The sequence below is a fragment of the Physcomitrium patens genome, chromosome 25 (genome assembly GCF_059467195.1).
Source record: "Physcomitrium patens ecotype Gransden chromosome 25, ASM5946719v1, whole genome shotgun sequence".
Lineage (NCBI taxonomy): Eukaryota > Viridiplantae > Streptophyta > Bryopsida > Funariales > Funariaceae > Physcomitrium > Physcomitrium patens.
This window is the reverse complement of record NC_143434.1, coordinates 8754883-8772969: the sequence shown is the minus strand read 5'-3', so window position 1 is coordinate 8772969 and position 18087 is coordinate 8754883. Positions and strand designations below refer to the sequence as shown.

Genomic DNA, 18087 nt, shown 5'->3' with positions numbered 1-18087 from the left:
ACAATCAGAATCGATAAAAATTAGGAGGTACATGAACAATAAAGAATGTAAAAACTACTTAATTTCCACACCTTATAAATTCAGAATGTATTTGCACACAGATTATGGAATCAATTAAGTAATGACTGTAAAAACAGGTAATGTCAAAAAAAAAAATTGAACACATATTACTCTCACTAACTATTAAATTAAATGAGATATTATAATACAAGTTAAGAAAATCCATATCACATTGTTTGTTGACGATTTATAACCAATAATCAAGAGATAATCGTAGTAGCCCGGTATATTATCATGGTTAAACAAGACCAAATGTACACATGTAAATCATACACCAATGGTTAGCCGGTTGATTTATGTTCACTTGAAGGCCATGAACTGAAGCTATAAGAACTCAGCAAACTGAATCCCACTTAAAACAAGTAATTCACATGCATCATTGGTGGTAAAAATGGAAGATGATTTCATATGTATTTAACGTTGTTAAATTTTAGCCCTACAAAAATACACTCGTATTTTTATACATCAACCTCATACCCTTTACCTGAAGGGTGTATCACTTCACTTCTCGATATCCTTTCCTCAATACAATAAAGAAAGTTTCTGCTGACCTGTATGATGTGCTTCAAACTGTATCCCCTTCACCATTTAAAGTACTTGGCCCATACGGCATGAGTTTCAGAAATAACCGTAAGTGCATAATCCTGTGACAGAAGGGCCAGAGATACATGCTATGGGTGTTAAGTCTTGGCATACATATAGCACGCATATGAGCTGGTGAGACTCAGACGTTGCCAACGAGAATTGGAATTAGAGATTTGTCAAGTTGACTTGTCATTGACCAGGTCCCAAAAAGAATAGGTGTTCACTACAGTAAAATGAAAAAAGCCTTCCAAACATTTCTCAGTAGAATCATCACTGATCATTTACCTTCTCAGCAGGCTTATTGTCAAGTCCAAATCTGTTCGCAGGCTTTCCATCTGGAATCTGGTAATCTCTAAACCAATCTCTGATTGCTGTCAACGTGCCCTGCAACAAAGCGCATGAGAATATGAGTAGCCAATACGCACTGATCACTTGACTTTACTGACCAAATTTGATACGACTCACTTTAAAAATTCGTAAAGTTGTGCGTATAATTGATGCCTGAAAACTTGTCAAAACCAGAACCTTTAAACCAGCGTGACATGTACAGCAAACTTACACAAAAACATGATTTCGTAAAAGCGAAGTGGGAGTAATATGCATTGTCATTGGCAAATCTCTCACTGCAAAGACGAAAACAATTGCATAATACGTGAAGATGTCCTATTCTCCATTGAGCACTCTCTTTGAATAAAATGGTACTCAGGACTCACTGGGAAGTGCTCCTCAACATCAGCTACATTGTTGACAAGATGAGCCTTCGGATCGTCGACGGAGATGACCACAACTTTCCAGTCAAGGTCACCTTCATCAATCATGGCCCAAACTGCTAGAACCTTCACTTTAAGTACCTCACCCAACTTGGCTTGCCTCTCCCCTATCTCCACAACGTCCACTGCCACACGTAAAAACACCCGTCACACACAGCAGGCTGGGAGATACAAATAGAAAAATTACAATCAATAGCTACATCACCCCTAGTTGTATATAAAAATGCTTCTGCAATATGCAATCCTTCGAAAATATAACCACTGAATTGTTAATCAGATTCCATCAATTAAGCCAACAACTATGAGAAAAACGTATGCGTCTTCGAGCCTACGATCCAAACCACCTTATATCAATTTAGGCACAGGAACATTTGCCTAAGCCTCTCAATTCAGGAACCGTAAACATACCTGGATCATTGTCACCCCGAGCATTCTCCACATCGCGGTTCAAAACTTGAGGATCCTCCCATGTTTGGGGAAGAAGTCCGTAGTTCCAGTTCATGTTGTGTCTAATGCCACCATCAACCACAGAACACACGAGGGACTCAGCATAATCAGACCTAGGTAATTATGACAGTTCAGAGTTTATCGCAAAACTGTGAAGAAATTCACTAGATGTACATCTTTAACCAAATACCCATTCCTAGTATCTTCCTGATTTGATAATAACCACCAGCATGCATACCATAAAGGTAACAGCACTGAGCACATTAGACTCAAACTCAAAATGTTTGCACTGAAACTTACGGGAAGGAACGAAGATCTCCGTTCTCATTGATGTCCTGTCTGAAGGGGGTGAAGGGCTCACATGTAGCAACCTCCATCTTACGTCTAGTGTCCTTGGGGACCTTCACCACGAAATTGAAACGCCCATCTCCAGCATCAAGAGGGATGTCGTGCCATGGGGACATCTACAGCTCCATCACGACCACTGATTTAACATCGATTACATCGTCGTGTGAAATTTCTATCCTACGACTGCTTATTTCAGGGGAAACGATTGACTACTATTGGCTCTTACAAAATCACATTCAGGACAGGCAATGCCAATACCTGAAGGATTGGGTGAGGTATCACGACATCAACGGATCACATCCTGGCTTTCCTGTAAATTAACGAGCTTCCCAAGTTTTTAGACCACACTCAATAAATATCGGTGATGAGATGAGCCAAGTGGACCCCCTCTCTCAAAACGGGAACAACAAGCAACAGATGTTGGTAAAAAAATGGCAACCCAATACTCACCGGCCGACCAGTTTCGTCGGAGAGGAAGACCCGGTAAGTCGCAGAATCAATCTCACCCTCCTCCCTCGTAACACACTTAGAAAACACGACTCTGCAGCTGTGAAAATTCCTCGTAGAGCTTGGCATAAATGAGTGACGTAGTGGGGCAGCTCTGAGTGACAGAGTAGGAATCGAAGACGATGAAAAAGCCATTGTCTGTCTTCCAGATCCCCTCACGACAGTCGAGCCACCCATACATTGCGGCAAGAGGAATGCGCAGCGTGTTACCATTGCTCCTGTAACTGCCATGGCCACCTGCACACACACACACACACCCCGCGCATTGAATGATTCCTCGACGGCTTCACCTTCACGAAACCAACCACTCACCCAGCCACCCAACAAGAAATCGAGTGGCAAAAACAAACCTACCTGCTGGGATGCGACGAGCAAAGCAGCAGCGGGCTCCACCGGAGAGGTTTAGGAGGTGCACACAGGCTGCAGAAGTAAAACCCTTTCTTCACTGCTCCCGCTTCTGAATATTGTTGGCAACGAACGGGGGATTATTGGGCGATTTCGATGCACGCCGCTTCGCCCCGATGCAGGCCAATATGGCCTCTTTCCTCGCGAACCCCAGTGAAAAAATTTAGCAAACTTGCGACGCTCAGACAGACAAACAGACATACGTACCGACATCCCCGAAGATGGATGAATACAGTAGTGGATGGCCATTTACAAATCGATGAATGATATAGATGAACGAATGGTTTCCGGATGAGTGGTGGATGGATGATGATTGACAACGGTGTGATGAATGGTAGATAGATTGTGGGTGATAGATGGATGATAAGTGGGTAGATGCCTTCACAATATGCTTTGGGTCTAAGTGTAAGAGTTTCTTTTTTCTTTTTTTAGGGGAGTGTTAAATAGAACCATGATTTTATTAAATTAACCCACACTTGATAAAGAATATGGTAATCATGATGAATGTGGTTGGTTTTTATTGGTTATAGATCCAATAGTGGAGAAATGAATCTAAAAATTATTTACTATTTTTTTATGATGGTTAGGATGAGTGGGTCCATTTAGTAAAAAATTGGGTAATTACTTAATTTAGAACTAATGAATAATACATTAAAAATGAAAATTTTGAGAATTTTATTTCCAAAGTATGTATATCCTTTGACAAATGATGGAATATCTTATAATTTAGTAAATCATTCATGGTTTTCTTTTTTTTTAATGTCTTATGATTTATTTATGGAATATCTTCTGATTTAGTAAATCCTTTGACAAATGGTGGAATCCGCAACATGACTAAGTATCAAATTTTTTATTTTTTTAATATTTTTTAGTGCACATCTACAAATATTTATTATATTGTACTCATAAACAGATTATATAAATAAATAAATAAATTTGACTGTATGGGCAATAAAATTAATGTAATGTTTTGTTCTACAATTTTTATGTATGACTAAAATTTGATTTTATAATTTAACTTATCTAACAGAATACATTTAGAGTAATTATAAGTTTTCATTTGTCTGTATATATGTGTGTGTGCATTTCTATATATATATATATATATCTTATTTAATATGTTGTGATAGGCATATAAAAATTATTATATTAATAATTCTTTTAGAATGCCTTTAAATTAAAAAAATCCCTTGTTGCTACAAATTTACATTTTTATGATGAATATATATATTTATTGTTACTATTAATAAAAACATTTCATATTTTATGTTAAGAAAAATTGAAGTTTTAAACTTTTTGTTTTACTTTATGCAAAATATTACTAAAATGTGTATATTTACAAATAAAACATAAAATCATTAATCTGTATTTGTATCATTAAAAAAATCCAATCAAAGAACACAATTTACATCTACATGTTACAAAAACCATTAAAATCATAAGAAGAATAATCACTGTTGCAATCATGACTATAATATGTATACAAATAAATACACACAACATAAAATGAAAATTAATTAATTATAATCAATTTAAAAAAATAAAATATATACTTGAATTTATGCATTTGAACATTTTATTTATTATTTGCATTGCAATTAGTCTGGTTTATTCTACATTGCCAATGGATCGATTGAGTCATGAATATGAACCAATTTATTGGAAATTGTTTCAATACAGATTATAATCTTGCAGTAGTGTGTTGGTATTTTTAACTAATTTGGGATAACTGAATTTATAATAATAATTTGTCCATACACATATGAGTATTGCAATAATTTTTTATATGTGGAATTTATTGTAAATTATGATATGTTATGTTTAAATTTTAACTTTTCTTTTGTAACAAAGTCATTTAAAACAATTAAAAATCAAGAATAGAATTTTTCACATTACACATATATATCTATATATATATATATATGTATATATGCAAATTTGCTTATACTAATACATGCATTTTCTGTTTATTTGTAACAAAGAACATTGATTAAAGTAAAACTAATGATAATCCAACATTTTTTCCATAAAGAAATTATTGGTCATAAAAAAATTGGTCATCTTTGATTAGTTTTTGAAATCATATTTACACTGTGTTAATTAATTTTCTCTTCTAAAAAACATCCAAAACAGTTTTTGCAAGAAATTGAATAATCAAAGCATAATGTTAGTCTCATTTTCAGTGTGATCTCAGTAATTCAGTCTTTGATTTCTGACATAATCTTCAATTTCGTTCAAGTTTCAAAATACAATTTCGAATGTCTAGCAATTGTCATTATTGATTAAATCACGAAAATTGAAAAAAAAAAAATAAGTGCAGTTTGAAATGTTAAAACTTGTACTTTTGAGTTGAAAAAATGAATCTTGTTTGGTAGGTAGGTAAAGTGAGATGGAAGAACACTAGATTATTGGATTATATTCTTTGTACTGTTATGTCAACTTCATCTGTACTACAGTCATTACACCAATGCAATTGTTGTCATAACTTCGAGTACAATAGAATATTTGACGATTCTCTCAATGATTTGATATTGCAAAGTGTTTTCCACTATGATTTTCTGAAGACATCAATCAGTTAAGAACTTCAAATTAGTTCATGAACCACCCAATTGATGGAGTGTGATAAGGTTTACTCCTTGAATATAATCCCAGGATGTGTGGACTTCGTTTAGTGAATTATTAAGCTAGAATATCACATCTTGTTATTGTAAAATATTGTTGTATACAATCATTCATCATAGTTATATATCTTTCCCAAATTCACTTGAAAATCTAGTGGGTAGCTTCTTTGAAGCAGACTGGAAGCTCTTTTCTACTTTTAATTATTGTAATAGTATTCAATCTTCCAGAATAACTAGTATCCACAATTTAGATGCAGATGAACAAAAAAATTGTGGACACTAGTTGTGCTTAATCTTATTAGTCAATAAATAAATGTAATTTTCAAAAAAATATTATTGTCTAATCAGATGAACAACTAGTGTCCACGATTTAGATGCAGATGAGCTAAAATTCTTAACCTCCAAATGAACAGTTTGTAAATATAATAATAATAATAATAATCTGTTGTATCTGTTAAATTTTTGTCCACTATATTGCTTAATGCAATCTGCATATGTGGAACTTATATTTCTTCAAGAGAAACACGGTTCAATTTATTTGAGTAATGTGTTCATTCTAATCAACAAATGTAAGACAAACATTGGAAACGTATTTCATGTGTTATGAATCCTTTTATACTTTCTTCGATGCAGACAAGAGTATTTGAATTAACATAGTGTAAGGGGACACTAGTTGTGCTTCCTCTTCACAAGAGAATTAAAACAAGTGTGGCAAGAAACAGCCTAATATTCCAACTCCTTCATGGACTGAGTTTTGTTTCCAAGCTAAACAAGTCTAACAATTGAATGTTCATGACTCTTCTTTCCTCAGAAACGTGTGCAGCTCAAAACTCTACTTGCACTAATTGCACTAGAAACGAACGGTTGTAATTTTCATGCTTCAATTGCTCAGAACTAGAGGTCTGTTCATAAGATGATGGTGTCATTTTGCATCGCATAACACAAATGAGGACTCACCAGTCGTTACATTTGGAGTGGTTCAAGCAGTAGTTTTTAGATCGTTTGTTGACATTCTACTCACCCGAGTGGATTGAAAGCCATAACATGTTCAAGAACTCAGAGTTAGCCGCCTTCTAACCTTAATAAGCACGTAATCAAGCGGCTTATTGTTGAAAAGGTGCAGATGCGGATACGTAACTCTTCTTTAAGTGGAGTTTCATGAGGCTTTGATGCTGGAAACTTAACCCCAATGTTAGGTTTCACACGACCAAATCATTGAGAATTGTTCACAGACGTTTCGTCAAGAATGGCACGGACGATAATATCTTTGAACAACTGATCTTCTTCTTCCGTTTGCAGTGGCTCTGGGCCAGATTGAAGCATCAAAGGTTTCTTTCTGCCGTTATCAATAGTTTCTGGATAAGCAATAGCAGATGCTGTCATCATGCTCATATTTCAATAAGGCTAGCATGCAGATTCGACTATTTCAAAAACAAACCCAGCACACTTCATACACGTTGACTTCGAACCTTATGTGTCGCTACTAATGAGATTGACCCTGAAAAATAGCTGAACTGAGTTGTGATTTATGTTTCGAGATGAAAGTTCGAATGTATTTTTCCTCATCAAGATGCATTCCATCTGGCCCAGATTTGCGCCAGCTCCGAAATTGTTTTAGTTTATACCTCTAATCTCAAGGCTTCCAGTTGAGCGTTTTCGCGACACGCAATATTAGCGTGCACTACAGTTATTCTCCTTGAGTCTAGAGCGCCCATGATGTCAACTAGGAGGCCCGGCCGATTCATGCACGCTATATGTACTTCTAATTTCCCTTCCTCTCGTTTCACTTCCACCTGTTACAAGATCGATTATCAAAATACGTCAATCCCTATATTGCTAGTAAATGCCGACTGTGGATGAAATCTTTGGGGTAGGTCTGTAATCATCATCAAGTCAAATGGTGCATGATCTCTACGTAGGGTACCCGAATTGCGTTGGACATCTAACTTCGTCAATTATTCACTTGCAGCATCTCGAACAAACTTCAATCGAAGTGACTGAGAATCAGACCGCGCAATGTATTGTAGGTTGCTGAAATTAATCAAGGCATGCTTAAAATGAGTGCTGCATCAGAATTTCGAGTGCGAAACGTACCATTGGATGCTGGTACGAAACACAGACAGAAGCCGATCTCGTTGATTGTGTATCCGGTGCCTCCTGGAGTGACCCCACAATAAGGTTGCCAGCACTCATGTTGGCAGATGCTGTGCTCAACGGAATAAGTTCGGTGTTGAGTTCATCCACACATTTTTGAAGTTTCATAATGTACTGGTATGCGTCCATCAAAATAGATGCCTTCTCTTCCTGTAAAATTATCGGAATTTACAAAACTCAGAACCGTGCATGATCGTGAAGGAGAATATCTCGTAAACACTGCCAATCATGAAAAAGTGGGCGATGAGTACATTATAAGAATTCGACACAAGTGTTCTTCTCAGAAGTCGAAACTCTAATTGTAGGTAAAATTGAGAGTGACAAGGCTGCTGTTACTCCATTGTTCAGTTCGAATGGTCAGTGGAAGTTTTCGTAACTGAGCATACCCCTGGAGTAGTGCCTGGTAAGATCGACCGTAAGAAACTCAGCTGCTCGTCGAGCTTGGCGTTCTTAAGCCGGCGCTCTGCGTGCAGATCGTTAACGATCACGCCATATGTTCGCTTCCCCGATCCACGTGGGATGTTAGTTTCAAACGCCTTTGGCACTTCATCGTTTTCAGAATCTGCTGAGTCCAGCTCTGAGAAGTATTCTTCGTCTATTTCACGAGTGTGTTGTTCAGCACCTTCGCCAGAGTTGTGGGAAGAGCTTCCGTTTCCATGAGCCATTGTTGAATAAACAGCTCCGTGAATGGCCTTCCAACCCCGGTATCCCTTGGTATATCACTATTTAACAGGGGTCTGAGGCGCTGTGGATGTCGCGGTTCCTTTCTAGCAATAGAATTCAATGCTGTTTGTTCCGATATAAACGAAAAAAAGAAAAAAAGAAAAATGAATGGTCATAGGAGTAGCCGCAAAGTACCTGATCTGTTACTAAGAAACATGATAACCTGCAGGAATAAAAGGCCTAGAGTGGTAAACTTGTACGTGTTGAATTCCAATTTTGCCAAACGATGGAGACGGGAGTTACCAAACAGATATTACATTGTTTACCATCTGTGTGGACCACTTCTAACGTGCTATGCCGTATGTCATCGTCCAGCTCGAAAGATCGACTAGAGCTTACTGAGAAAAATGTAACATTACTTAGGTAACGGTACTGAGAAGCCAGCACCGAGCTTCTTTATTGCTTCTCAAGGACTTGATGGAGGAGGAAATTTTGTGAGGAAGATTTCAAAAGAATGAAGTCATGGATTTGAAGAGGTGAGTCGTCCCTACACAACCAGCAGATAATTCAAAATCTCATTGCAAACTGTTCAGTTGTACATTTTTCTGTGATGAGGAGATATCGCAGGCTTAGGCGATCTGTTTTAGAGAAATGATCAGAGGCTAGCATCAGCACCTTCTGAAGTATCTGTTCATTTTATAGAATACATTCCAGCAGCGAAATCTACCTCATAAAGTAGCACAAGAACTTGTCGAGAACAAACTCTTTCATGCTTCATTCAAGATTAAACAGCCATGTCTTCTCGCGATAGCTCAGAATATACCAGGACTCAGAAACTGATAAATAAATTTAAAAACATGTGCAGAAATATGCGTTCTCCAATCTCAAATGTTAAGTGCTTTACTACCTTTCAATAAAGTTTGTCAAGTCGATGCTATGTTTTTGGAAGAGTTCTCTTAAAATTCCCAGAGACAAAACCAGGTTCAAGGTTCGTGGTTGGCGCACAAGCTCCGACGGCAAGTTGTCCCCTCTTGCCGACCAGTCCTCCGTTCCAAATAGAACTCAGCTCCAGTACCGACCACAGCTTGCAAAGATGGCTTCGGAGGCAAAAAGAAAAAAGAAAAAAAGAACTCCACTGAACAAATCAAATAAGCCTCTTAGAATGGCAACATAGTCACAAACGACTCTACCAGTGGTATTGAGCTTTATTCTACAACTCGACTGCAGTGCTATATCTGATAATAAAACAACTCAGGGAAACTTGTCTTGTAATAACGAAGGGAGAGGCATCGCTGTCATATACAATTTTCGCATTGTCCTGACTCGTTTGTGAGGAAGAAATTTCCATCATCAATTATGACACTGAAAGCGATGTCACAGGCATCGAACTGCCTCCGTTTGTTTAACTCCTACAACAGCACCTCCCGAATACTATCCGATCATCGTCCTAACTCAGATAATGAAGTTCAACGACCCATTAGTGACGCCGCTTTTGGTACAATACATGAAAATCATACCACGAAGATATCAATCGGCAGCGACTGATCAACTGACTCATAGACGATCCAACCATGCTGGAGGTCATCGCCAACCACGGCCTTCGACAAGTTTTCTTCACAATCAACAGGCGAAGCAGCCTACAGCGGAGTGGAATACCCAAATGTAGGATTCCTAACCAAAGTTCCAGGCATGAATGCGAGTGCGATTATATAAATTATTGTAACTTAGGTGAGATCGGAGGTAATAATCAAGTAAGGGCAGTGAGCTATCCGTAAATTTATACCAAGAAATTGAGGAAACTCAGCCGTTTTTGCTCAATTTTCTTCTCGGAATCTATTTCTTCACGCAAGGAAACATTGTAAATTTCCCAGCAGCACAAGCAATAAAATGGAACTATGGATCATAACCGGAGCACTACTAATGATAATAGCCTTAATAATTCTTTACACAAGTCAGACCCGTAAACATGGCTTCGCTGTACCTGCTGCGACTACATCCAGAGAAGATACCGCAAGCACAGAAGTACGACACAGATTATCTCCCGTAAACAGCTCACGCAGTTATGCAACCATGGCTATCTCCAGCAGCTAGCACCCTCTAGCCCTGGAAACCCAATTTCGGTCGCATTAAATGCAAATCGGATGCCACAAGAATAACCGAATACTCAATAGAAGACAGCTTCACGAGCTCAGGCTGGCAGGCTGGATTGCACGAAGGGTTAGTTGGCCAGATATCATCGGAAATGATGGAGGCAGACGACGGGAGTTGTTTGATGTCTTAGGAGAACGTAGTAAGATCCTACGGGATGGTCCCTCGGGGTACATGTAGTTTGTGTGATGAGTGCTACGCTTCCTTGTGAGCATGTTTAGTGGGCGAAAGCAGCAGCCGCTGTTCCTCCCTGTTCTGTTCCTACGATTTTACGAGTTGCTGAATGCGATTGCAGCTGCTGGTGATGTTTGGTGGAGATTAATTGACGTTTTCCGTCGTCTATGCAGTGTCCATCGTCATGTTCCTGAAGTCTCAAGGAGCAAGATAAAAAAGAAAAATGAGAATAACAGCCCACTCTGTTTCTTTTTTCCCCCGATTCTTTCGACATCCCCGTCTCCTTGTGCTGCGCGCTGACCCCGTCGCATCCTGAACTGAAAAGTCAAGTTTCCAATCCTAGAGCAGTTTCAATTCACTACCACTGGAATGAGTAAACAAACTCTTGAATAAATTTTTCATGCTCACAGCCCGATTAACTTGCAAAATATGTTTTGGTGAGCATGAGTTGAAATGCTGAATCACGTAGCGTCGGAGAATAAGGTTGGCTCATCGTTTGCCGCACCTAGGAGACAGCATTCGCCATGCTCTGCTCGCGAAAGCACCCGTGGGATTATGAAATCACCTCGCACCTCGCCCAATGTGGCATCTTAAGCCAAACATATTCTCTTTCGCGTTTTATTTGATAATAAGCTCGGCACCCTGTCGTAAAGGAACTAGGAATTGGTCCTCTGTTTGTCGATGTAAAGTCTTATCCGATGCTACATTAACTTGATATGGTTACTTGGTATTTATTTCACCATTTCAACTCAATCTACCCAGTCGTCGCAACCCTTTAAGGTATAAACTGCAAGCAATTGCTGAAAAAGAATCTTCAAAAACAAAAATGCAATGAATAGCGCTTGCCAGAGTGGAAGACTGGCGTTGTGTACCTCCAGAGCTGTTTGATTCCGAGCCATGACAGCCTACATCATAATTGTACAAACGCAAGGTGTTTAGAAGGTTTAATATGTTGGTACTGCACTGACTTGTACCGGCCACACTTGGTAAAGTTCATGACGAGTGTGGGTGAGCCATTACATTACGCTGGCAGACCAAATCGCAGGTGTGCCCAATCACTCCACCACGGTCGATTCACACCCACATTCAGAGCCCTGCTCGAATTAGGAGCTCAACCAGCACCAACGCTGTCCAGAACAAAATTCATCCTCACATTTACGCAAATCGACAAAAACAAAGTCTGACAACCACCCAGAATTTTATGTTGTGGAAAAAAAATCATCCCACAATGAAAGTGCCATCGTAACGGAATTTGTGTGCGTATGTGTATGGGCACACGCCGCGACGGATTCTATCACCATTGCTGGGACGTCGTTTGATGGTTACGCACGTCCTAATGGCCAGAGTTGAATGCATGAGCGTGACGTGTAACCTAGCGAACAGACGTACTGCCTCCAAAATACTCCAAGCCCCTCATGACGAGGGGTGACAAATGATAAGATGATCCTGTGCACACTTCATAGCTTGTCCGCTTGGTCTATGGGGGATCATGGACACTGCACTGCCACAGCGGCAGGGGACATGCTGATGCCCGTCACCTCTGCTGGACATATCGGCAATGACAACACCACCAAAAACAAGCAACAACTACATTAGTTCGCGAAAGCATCCTGCTCAAACATGCCCTTCGGTGGTGGGTCCCCTGTCGCTGGCGCTTCTGCACCACGGTCTCCAGTCCCCCCGGCAGGGGACCTCGTCTGCGTCACGGTTCCTCTACATCCTTGTAGAGTATGTCGTAGAGTACGGAAATCGTATTTGTACATTAGTTTCTTATTAATTAAACTTCAGTTAATTTCTTGTTTTTAGTGGCAGTTCTCATACATTTCTTTGTGATCTTAATGTGCATCTTAATTAATATTTACTTTCCTGTTTTGGAGATCTTTCTTGTGTATATAAGCTGTTATTTTCATTGGTGTAGTAGAAAAAGCAAAATTTGGCTAACAAGTGGACTTGGTCATGTCGAAGTTTTGCCATATGTATACATATATGTTGAGTAGTTTGGCATTTAAATTTTTTCACTTATATATTGATTTTTGGTTTTTCTGTAAGTATTTATTTGTAGTCTGACAACCACCCAGATTTATACAAAGTTACTATAAATCTGTTGTATGTTAAGGTTGTACTTAACTGTAGTATTTTGTTAAAAAATCATGGGAAAAGTTGATGAAGTGGTTTGTTTTATTAAATCCTAAATATTTTGAAGAATTTAGTTGTGTATTGAAAAACATTTGAGGCATGCAATAGTGCCAATTCATGACTAAGTTCCATTGCAATTAAAAAAATGAGTGGCTATGATGTAACATATGAAAGTGATAGTAAAAAGACATAAAATTAAATATATCTCTCTTGAAGTAGTTGATTATTATTATTTTTTGAGTAAATTACATTATCATAAGTTCTGTAATTAAGTTGTGATCTTATGGACCCTTCTATATATATATATATATATATGTATATATAAATTGCAAGTGCTAAAAAGTAATTGCAAACTTGTTTGACAATCAAAAATAAGTGTTATATAATAAAATGGTACACATTAAAACTAACATGTGTCTAATGTAGATTTTTATTGCCTCATTTTTTTCAAAATATTTTTTTTAACTTAAAAAATTTTATTTGCTTAAATCATTTGGTTTAAATATTTGGGAATCCATTGCATTTTGAAGTGTTAATTTAAGCATTCGAATAGTTTTGAATAATATAGATCTTTAATTGAATGGTAAAAGAGCCAATGAGACTCCTTGAGAAATACGAAAAATAAATTATTGAAAAAAATGTTAATTGGAATTATTATACTTACATTAAAATAAATTAAAATATTTGAAGATCATGTAAAGTCTTTAAAACTTTTTAATACTCATTATGATGCATAATTATTATTTGATATTAACATATTTTTCTGTTTAAAATATGAAAGGATGAGCTCGGCTAATTTAGAAGCTTTAAATGTATAAATAACATTCTAATTTTTTTGGATTCTAGTTTGTGCAGAAGCTATTTAAAGACTTTTAAGCAACTTCTTTTGATATTTTACTTTTTTATTATTTCAGTTGCGTAAATCTTTAGTTTTATTTTTGAATGAAAAATATACTTTTTAAAATTAATATCATTTTTTGCAAGGACAAAGTATTAATTATCATTGGTTATTAATTGTCAAAGGTGGCACATTGAAAATAGAATCAAAATCATCCTTGCAATGGCTCTACAATCTTACTTAATCATTTCCATTGTAGAGACCACATGGCCTTGCCTTGCCTAATGACAAAAAGTGGTGATAATATTGTTTATTATTCTACTATTGTGAGATTAAAAATTTATTATTTTCTTAAAAATATTTCTCTATAAGAACACTTTCTATAGTACCATGCTACATAACTCAGACTATAAAGAAAATAATAAATCTAAATAAGTTTTTTTTAATGTAAAAAATCCTATCACAATTTTAATATATGAAGAAACATGATTTGTAATTTTTCAAATTATTAGAAATAAAAAAATATATTAAAATATACTAAAATATTAAAATTAAATAAAGAACTTTTACATATTAATGGGTAATTATTCTATTATTTTTTAATTAAAAATAAATAAATCATAAAAAAATATTATAAAGATATAGAAATATTTTTTCAAGTGGTTTGTTGATTTTAGAGCTAAAAATTTATTATAATATTATACTTAGCATAAATAGGATTATAGAAAATATTAATTTTATATGAGTAATTAACATAAGCTATAATTGAATTAAAATTAATGTAAAAAATTGATAAAAAAAAGAATCAATCAACTTTATATTTTATGGATAGAAGCAAGGATTAAACTTTTTTTGGTAAGAAAACTTGCATATTGTACCTAAGCATGTCTTTAAGTAGAGGTAATAAGTTTTGAATCCTTTGATTTGTAAAAATTGAGAAGCTTATAGATTTAAGTCAATTAAAAGATTTGAAACCTATTGCTTTTTACATCCTCTCTTAAGTATAACGACCTCCTAAAAGATGTCACGGACATAATCATGTAAGCTAGTAATTACATATACAAATAGGAAGAAGTAAGTAAAAGTAGATAACAGTAAGTTAATTCTATAGTATTTAATATAAAAGCTTTCTAGAAGCTTCATAGATGCTGCTTTGACTTCATAGGTATCTTTAATTGACTTTTTGGATTAGAAACGTGGTCAACAAGTTAGCCATGTGCCACATATGTTGTTAGCTTGAAGATCAAGCTAACTATATGGCCCACACGTAGAAGAACTTGCCTTGTAAGTCAAGGCATGTGTCCTATAAAGTCAACACATATTGGAGGTCCTATAGAACGGTGCCACGTAGCCCCTAGTTAGATAGTATATATAGAGACAAGAGTGAAGGCTTCTTCACTCTTTTCAACTCCTTTCTTGCTTCTAGTCTAGTTTTAAGGGTCTCTAGTTTTCTTGTCTTTTGGCAATAGCCATTCTAGTTTCTCTTTCAATATATATACTTATTTATATATATTTTGTTACCTCTCTTTGAATGAAGACTCACTTGTTTGAATTGTTTTTTCATCGAGTTCTTGTCCTTGACAGATTGACAAGGGTACACCTACAATATCAGAGCTTTGTCTAATCTTGATTAAGAGTGGATTACTCCTTTTTCTTGATAAGATATAAGCATATTAGAAGTTGCGGATTACCCTCTTCTAAACTGATATTGTCTTTAGTATTTTCTTTATTCTCAAGTCCTCTCTTCTATTTGTCTTGAGCAATATTAGACATCTTCTCTCTTCTAAGTGTTATCATGGCAGAACTTCTTGAAATAAAGAGTGCAATGGCACAAATGCAAGAGCAATTGAGGGAATTAATGCTTGCAATGCATCAATTCAATTTACCACCACAAGAAGCAACAAGATTGGCAGGAAGTGAAGATATAGAAATGGTTGGAGTTTCTTCAACATCTGCACCAAACCATGACTTTTCTCCTATGGTGGAACGCCCTTCAAATATTAGAGAACCAAGAATTGTCCTACCCAAGAAGTTTTTTGACACTAGATCTAAGTTTCGAGGATTTATCAATCAAGTGTAACTTAAGATTGAACTTCAACCCCAAAGCTATCCAACTCCAAGATCACAAGTTACATTCATTGGTATGCTTCTTTCAGGTTCAGCACTATCATAGTTTTCATCTTTTCTTGAACGACGAGATCCAATATTAGATAATCTAGAGGCTTTTTTGGTGGAGTTTTGATCCATGTATGGAGAACATGATGCAATTCGTGTTGCAATCAATAAGATCCATATTTTACGATAAGACAATCGATCAATAACGTTATATGCTTCACAATTTTGACAACTTGCAACTGATATTAAGTGGGATGATACTGCACTTATTAGTCAATTTTTCTACAGATTACAATATGACGTAAAAAAATTAATGCTCAAATTACCTGATCCTCAAACATTGAGTCAAGCAATTGACTTTACTGTGAAGTGCGACAATCGCCTTTTTGAATTCCGATCTGAGAACCGTACAAGTGGACCTCAACGTTACTATAATTCAATGGCAACACCAACACCTCTTCAACACATACATTCGAAAGTAGAGAATATACAAATTGATGCAGTACATTTCAAACTTCTTATTGAGCAAGAAAAGACTCGTCGTTGTCAAGAAGGATTATGTTTATATTGTGGAAAACCAAAGCACACTGCTCAATATTGTCCAAAGAAATGACGCAATCTCAAAATGAGGAGTATGGCTATGAAAGAAGATAATATGTTGGAAAACGAGTTTGTCCAGCTACAATAGGGACCGTGCGATTGGAACCTTGCACAACATCTAGTAAAGGTCCTATTCTTTCCTCAGAGCCCTCTCCTTGTTTTACATTAAATGTTATTTTAGGACCTAAACATTACAAAGTCTCTGCCTTGTTAGATTCAGGAGCCTCAGCGTGTTTTATAGATGAAGAATTTACTAAAAGACATAGCATATCTTTAGTAAAGAAAACTAAACCTGTTCATGTAGAAGTCATAGATAGTCGTCCATTGTCTTCTGGAAATATTACTCATGAAACCCTTCTTATAGAAGTAATAATCAATGGTCATAATAGTTTTGTAGTATTTTATATCATTAGATCTCTCTCTAATCCAGTCATTTTAGGTTTATCATGGTTAAAAAAATACAACCCTCAAATAGACTGGATTTCCCGAACTCTTACTTTCTTTAAATGTATAATTAACAGTGTAGTTAATCAAGTAGAGAGTCATGAGTCCAGTTCAATTAAATCCGTATTTATAGGTGTAAAAGCTTTCTTGCATGCTGCTATGAAAGAATCACCATATATTATTTATACTACACCCGTTTCTACTGGTCAAAAGACTTCAAGTGGCATTCTAAGCCAATATCAAGAATTTCAAGATGTATTTGAAAAAAAGAATGCGGATACACTCTCGAAACATTGTCCCTATGATTGCTCAATTGACCTTCAAGAAGGAGCACAACCGCCATTCGGACCAATCTACAGTTTATCACAAAATGAGTTGGGTGAACTCAAGAAGTATATTGAAGAAAATCTAGCCAAGAATTTCATACGCCATTCTAAATCTCCGGCAGGAGCTCCAATTCTATTTGTGAAGAAAAAAGATGGATCATTGCGGATGTGTGTTGATTATCGAGGACTCAACAAGATTACCATCAAGAACAGGTATCCACTACCTTTAATATCCGGACTTCTTGATCAGCTGAATGAAGCTAAAATCTATACAAAAATAGATCTTCGAGGAGCATACAATCTAGTACGCATCAAAGAAGGAGATGAATGGAAGACTACGTTTTGAACTAAGTATGGACATTTTAAATACAACGTCATATCTTTTGGACTTACAAATGCACCAGCAGCTTTTCAACATCTAATGAATGATGTTTTTCGAGAGTTTTTGGATGATTTTGTGGTTTGTTATCTAGACGACATCTTGATCTATTCTAAGAATCCAGAAGAACATGAACTTCATATTCATCATGTGTTACAAAAATTAAGAGATGTAGAACTCTATGCCAAGATAGAAAATATGTATTCAACACTACTCAAGTCGATTTCTTAGGTTACATCATTTCAAATGATGGACTTATGATGGATCCTAAGAAAGTTCAAACTATTATAGACTAGAAGATCCCAAAAACGGTAAGAGATGTCCAATATTTTTTAAGATTTGCTAACTACTATCGGATCTTCATCAA

General features: G+C 36.3%; 2 protein-coding genes and 1 long non-coding RNA gene across 4 annotated transcripts; 1 reads left to right on the top strand and 2 right to left on the bottom strand.

Moving 5' to 3' along the window:
* Positions 1-439: 439 nt before the first annotated feature.
* LOC112277212 (soluble inorganic pyrophosphatase 6, chloroplastic) lies at positions 440-3275 on the bottom strand. The gene is made up of 7 exons (XM_024509289.3): positions 3072-3275; positions 2661-2954; positions 2163-2326; positions 1824-1924; positions 1359-1540; positions 931-1029; positions 440-704 (listed from the first exon to the last, which is right to left on the bottom strand). Exons 2-7 carry the CDS (start codon positions 2946-2948, stop codon positions 642-644), a joined length of 897 nt encoding a protein of 298 aa, XP_024365057.1. The 5' UTR covers positions 2949-2954; positions 3072-3275; the 3' UTR covers positions 440-641.
* A 3782-nt stretch (positions 3276-7057) lies between these two features.
* Positions 7058-8562, bottom strand: LOC112277294 (transcription factor SCREAM2). 2 transcript variants are annotated; one of them, XM_090247661.1, is made up of 3 exons: positions 8275-8562; positions 7838-8047; positions 7058-7536 (listed from the first exon to the last, which is right to left on the bottom strand). In XM_090247661.1, exons 1-3 carry the CDS (start codon positions 8560-8562, stop codon positions 7363-7365), a joined length of 672 nt encoding a protein of 223 aa, XP_090103787.1. In that variant the 3' UTR covers positions 7058-7362. The 2 variants fall into 2 exon arrangements, with proteins under 2 accessions (XP_090103787.1, XP_024365200.1); XM_024509432.3 differs by having other exon boundaries at positions 8284-8562.
* Positions 8563-8992: 430 nt separating this feature from the next.
* On the top strand, positions 8993-9652 carry LOC149986294 (uncharacterized). The gene is made up of 2 exons (XR_016500974.1): positions 8993-9096; positions 9426-9652. It is a non-coding gene; the product is annotated as an uncharacterized LOC149986294 (long non-coding RNA).
* The last annotated feature ends 8435 nt before the right edge of the window (positions 9653-18087 follow it).

Coding starts and splice junctions, on each gene's coding strand:
- LOC112277212 (XM_024509289.3), bottom strand. CDS start 2,948: ATGGCAGTTACAGGAGCAATGGTAACACGCTGCGCATTCCTCTTGCCG. Junction 2,327..2,660: donor CCGACGAAACTGGTCGGCCG/GTGAGTATTGGG, acceptor ATGGAGCTGTAG/ATGTCCCCATGGCACGACAT. Junction 1,925..2,162: donor GGAGATCTTCGTTCCTTCCC/GTAAGTTTCAGT, acceptor TGGTGGCATTAG/ACACAACATGAACTGGAACT.
- LOC112277294 (XM_090247661.1), bottom strand. CDS start 8,562: ATGGCTCATGGAAACGGAAGCTCTTCCCACAACTCTGGCGAAGGTGCT. Junction 8,048..8,274: donor CTACTCCAGGGGTATGCTCA/GTTACGAAAACT, acceptor ATAATTTTACAG/GAAGAGAAGGCATCTATTTT. Junction 7,537..7,837: donor TTTCGTACCAGCATCCAATG/GTACGTTTCGCA, acceptor ATCTTGTAACAG/GTGGAAGTGAAACGAGAGGA.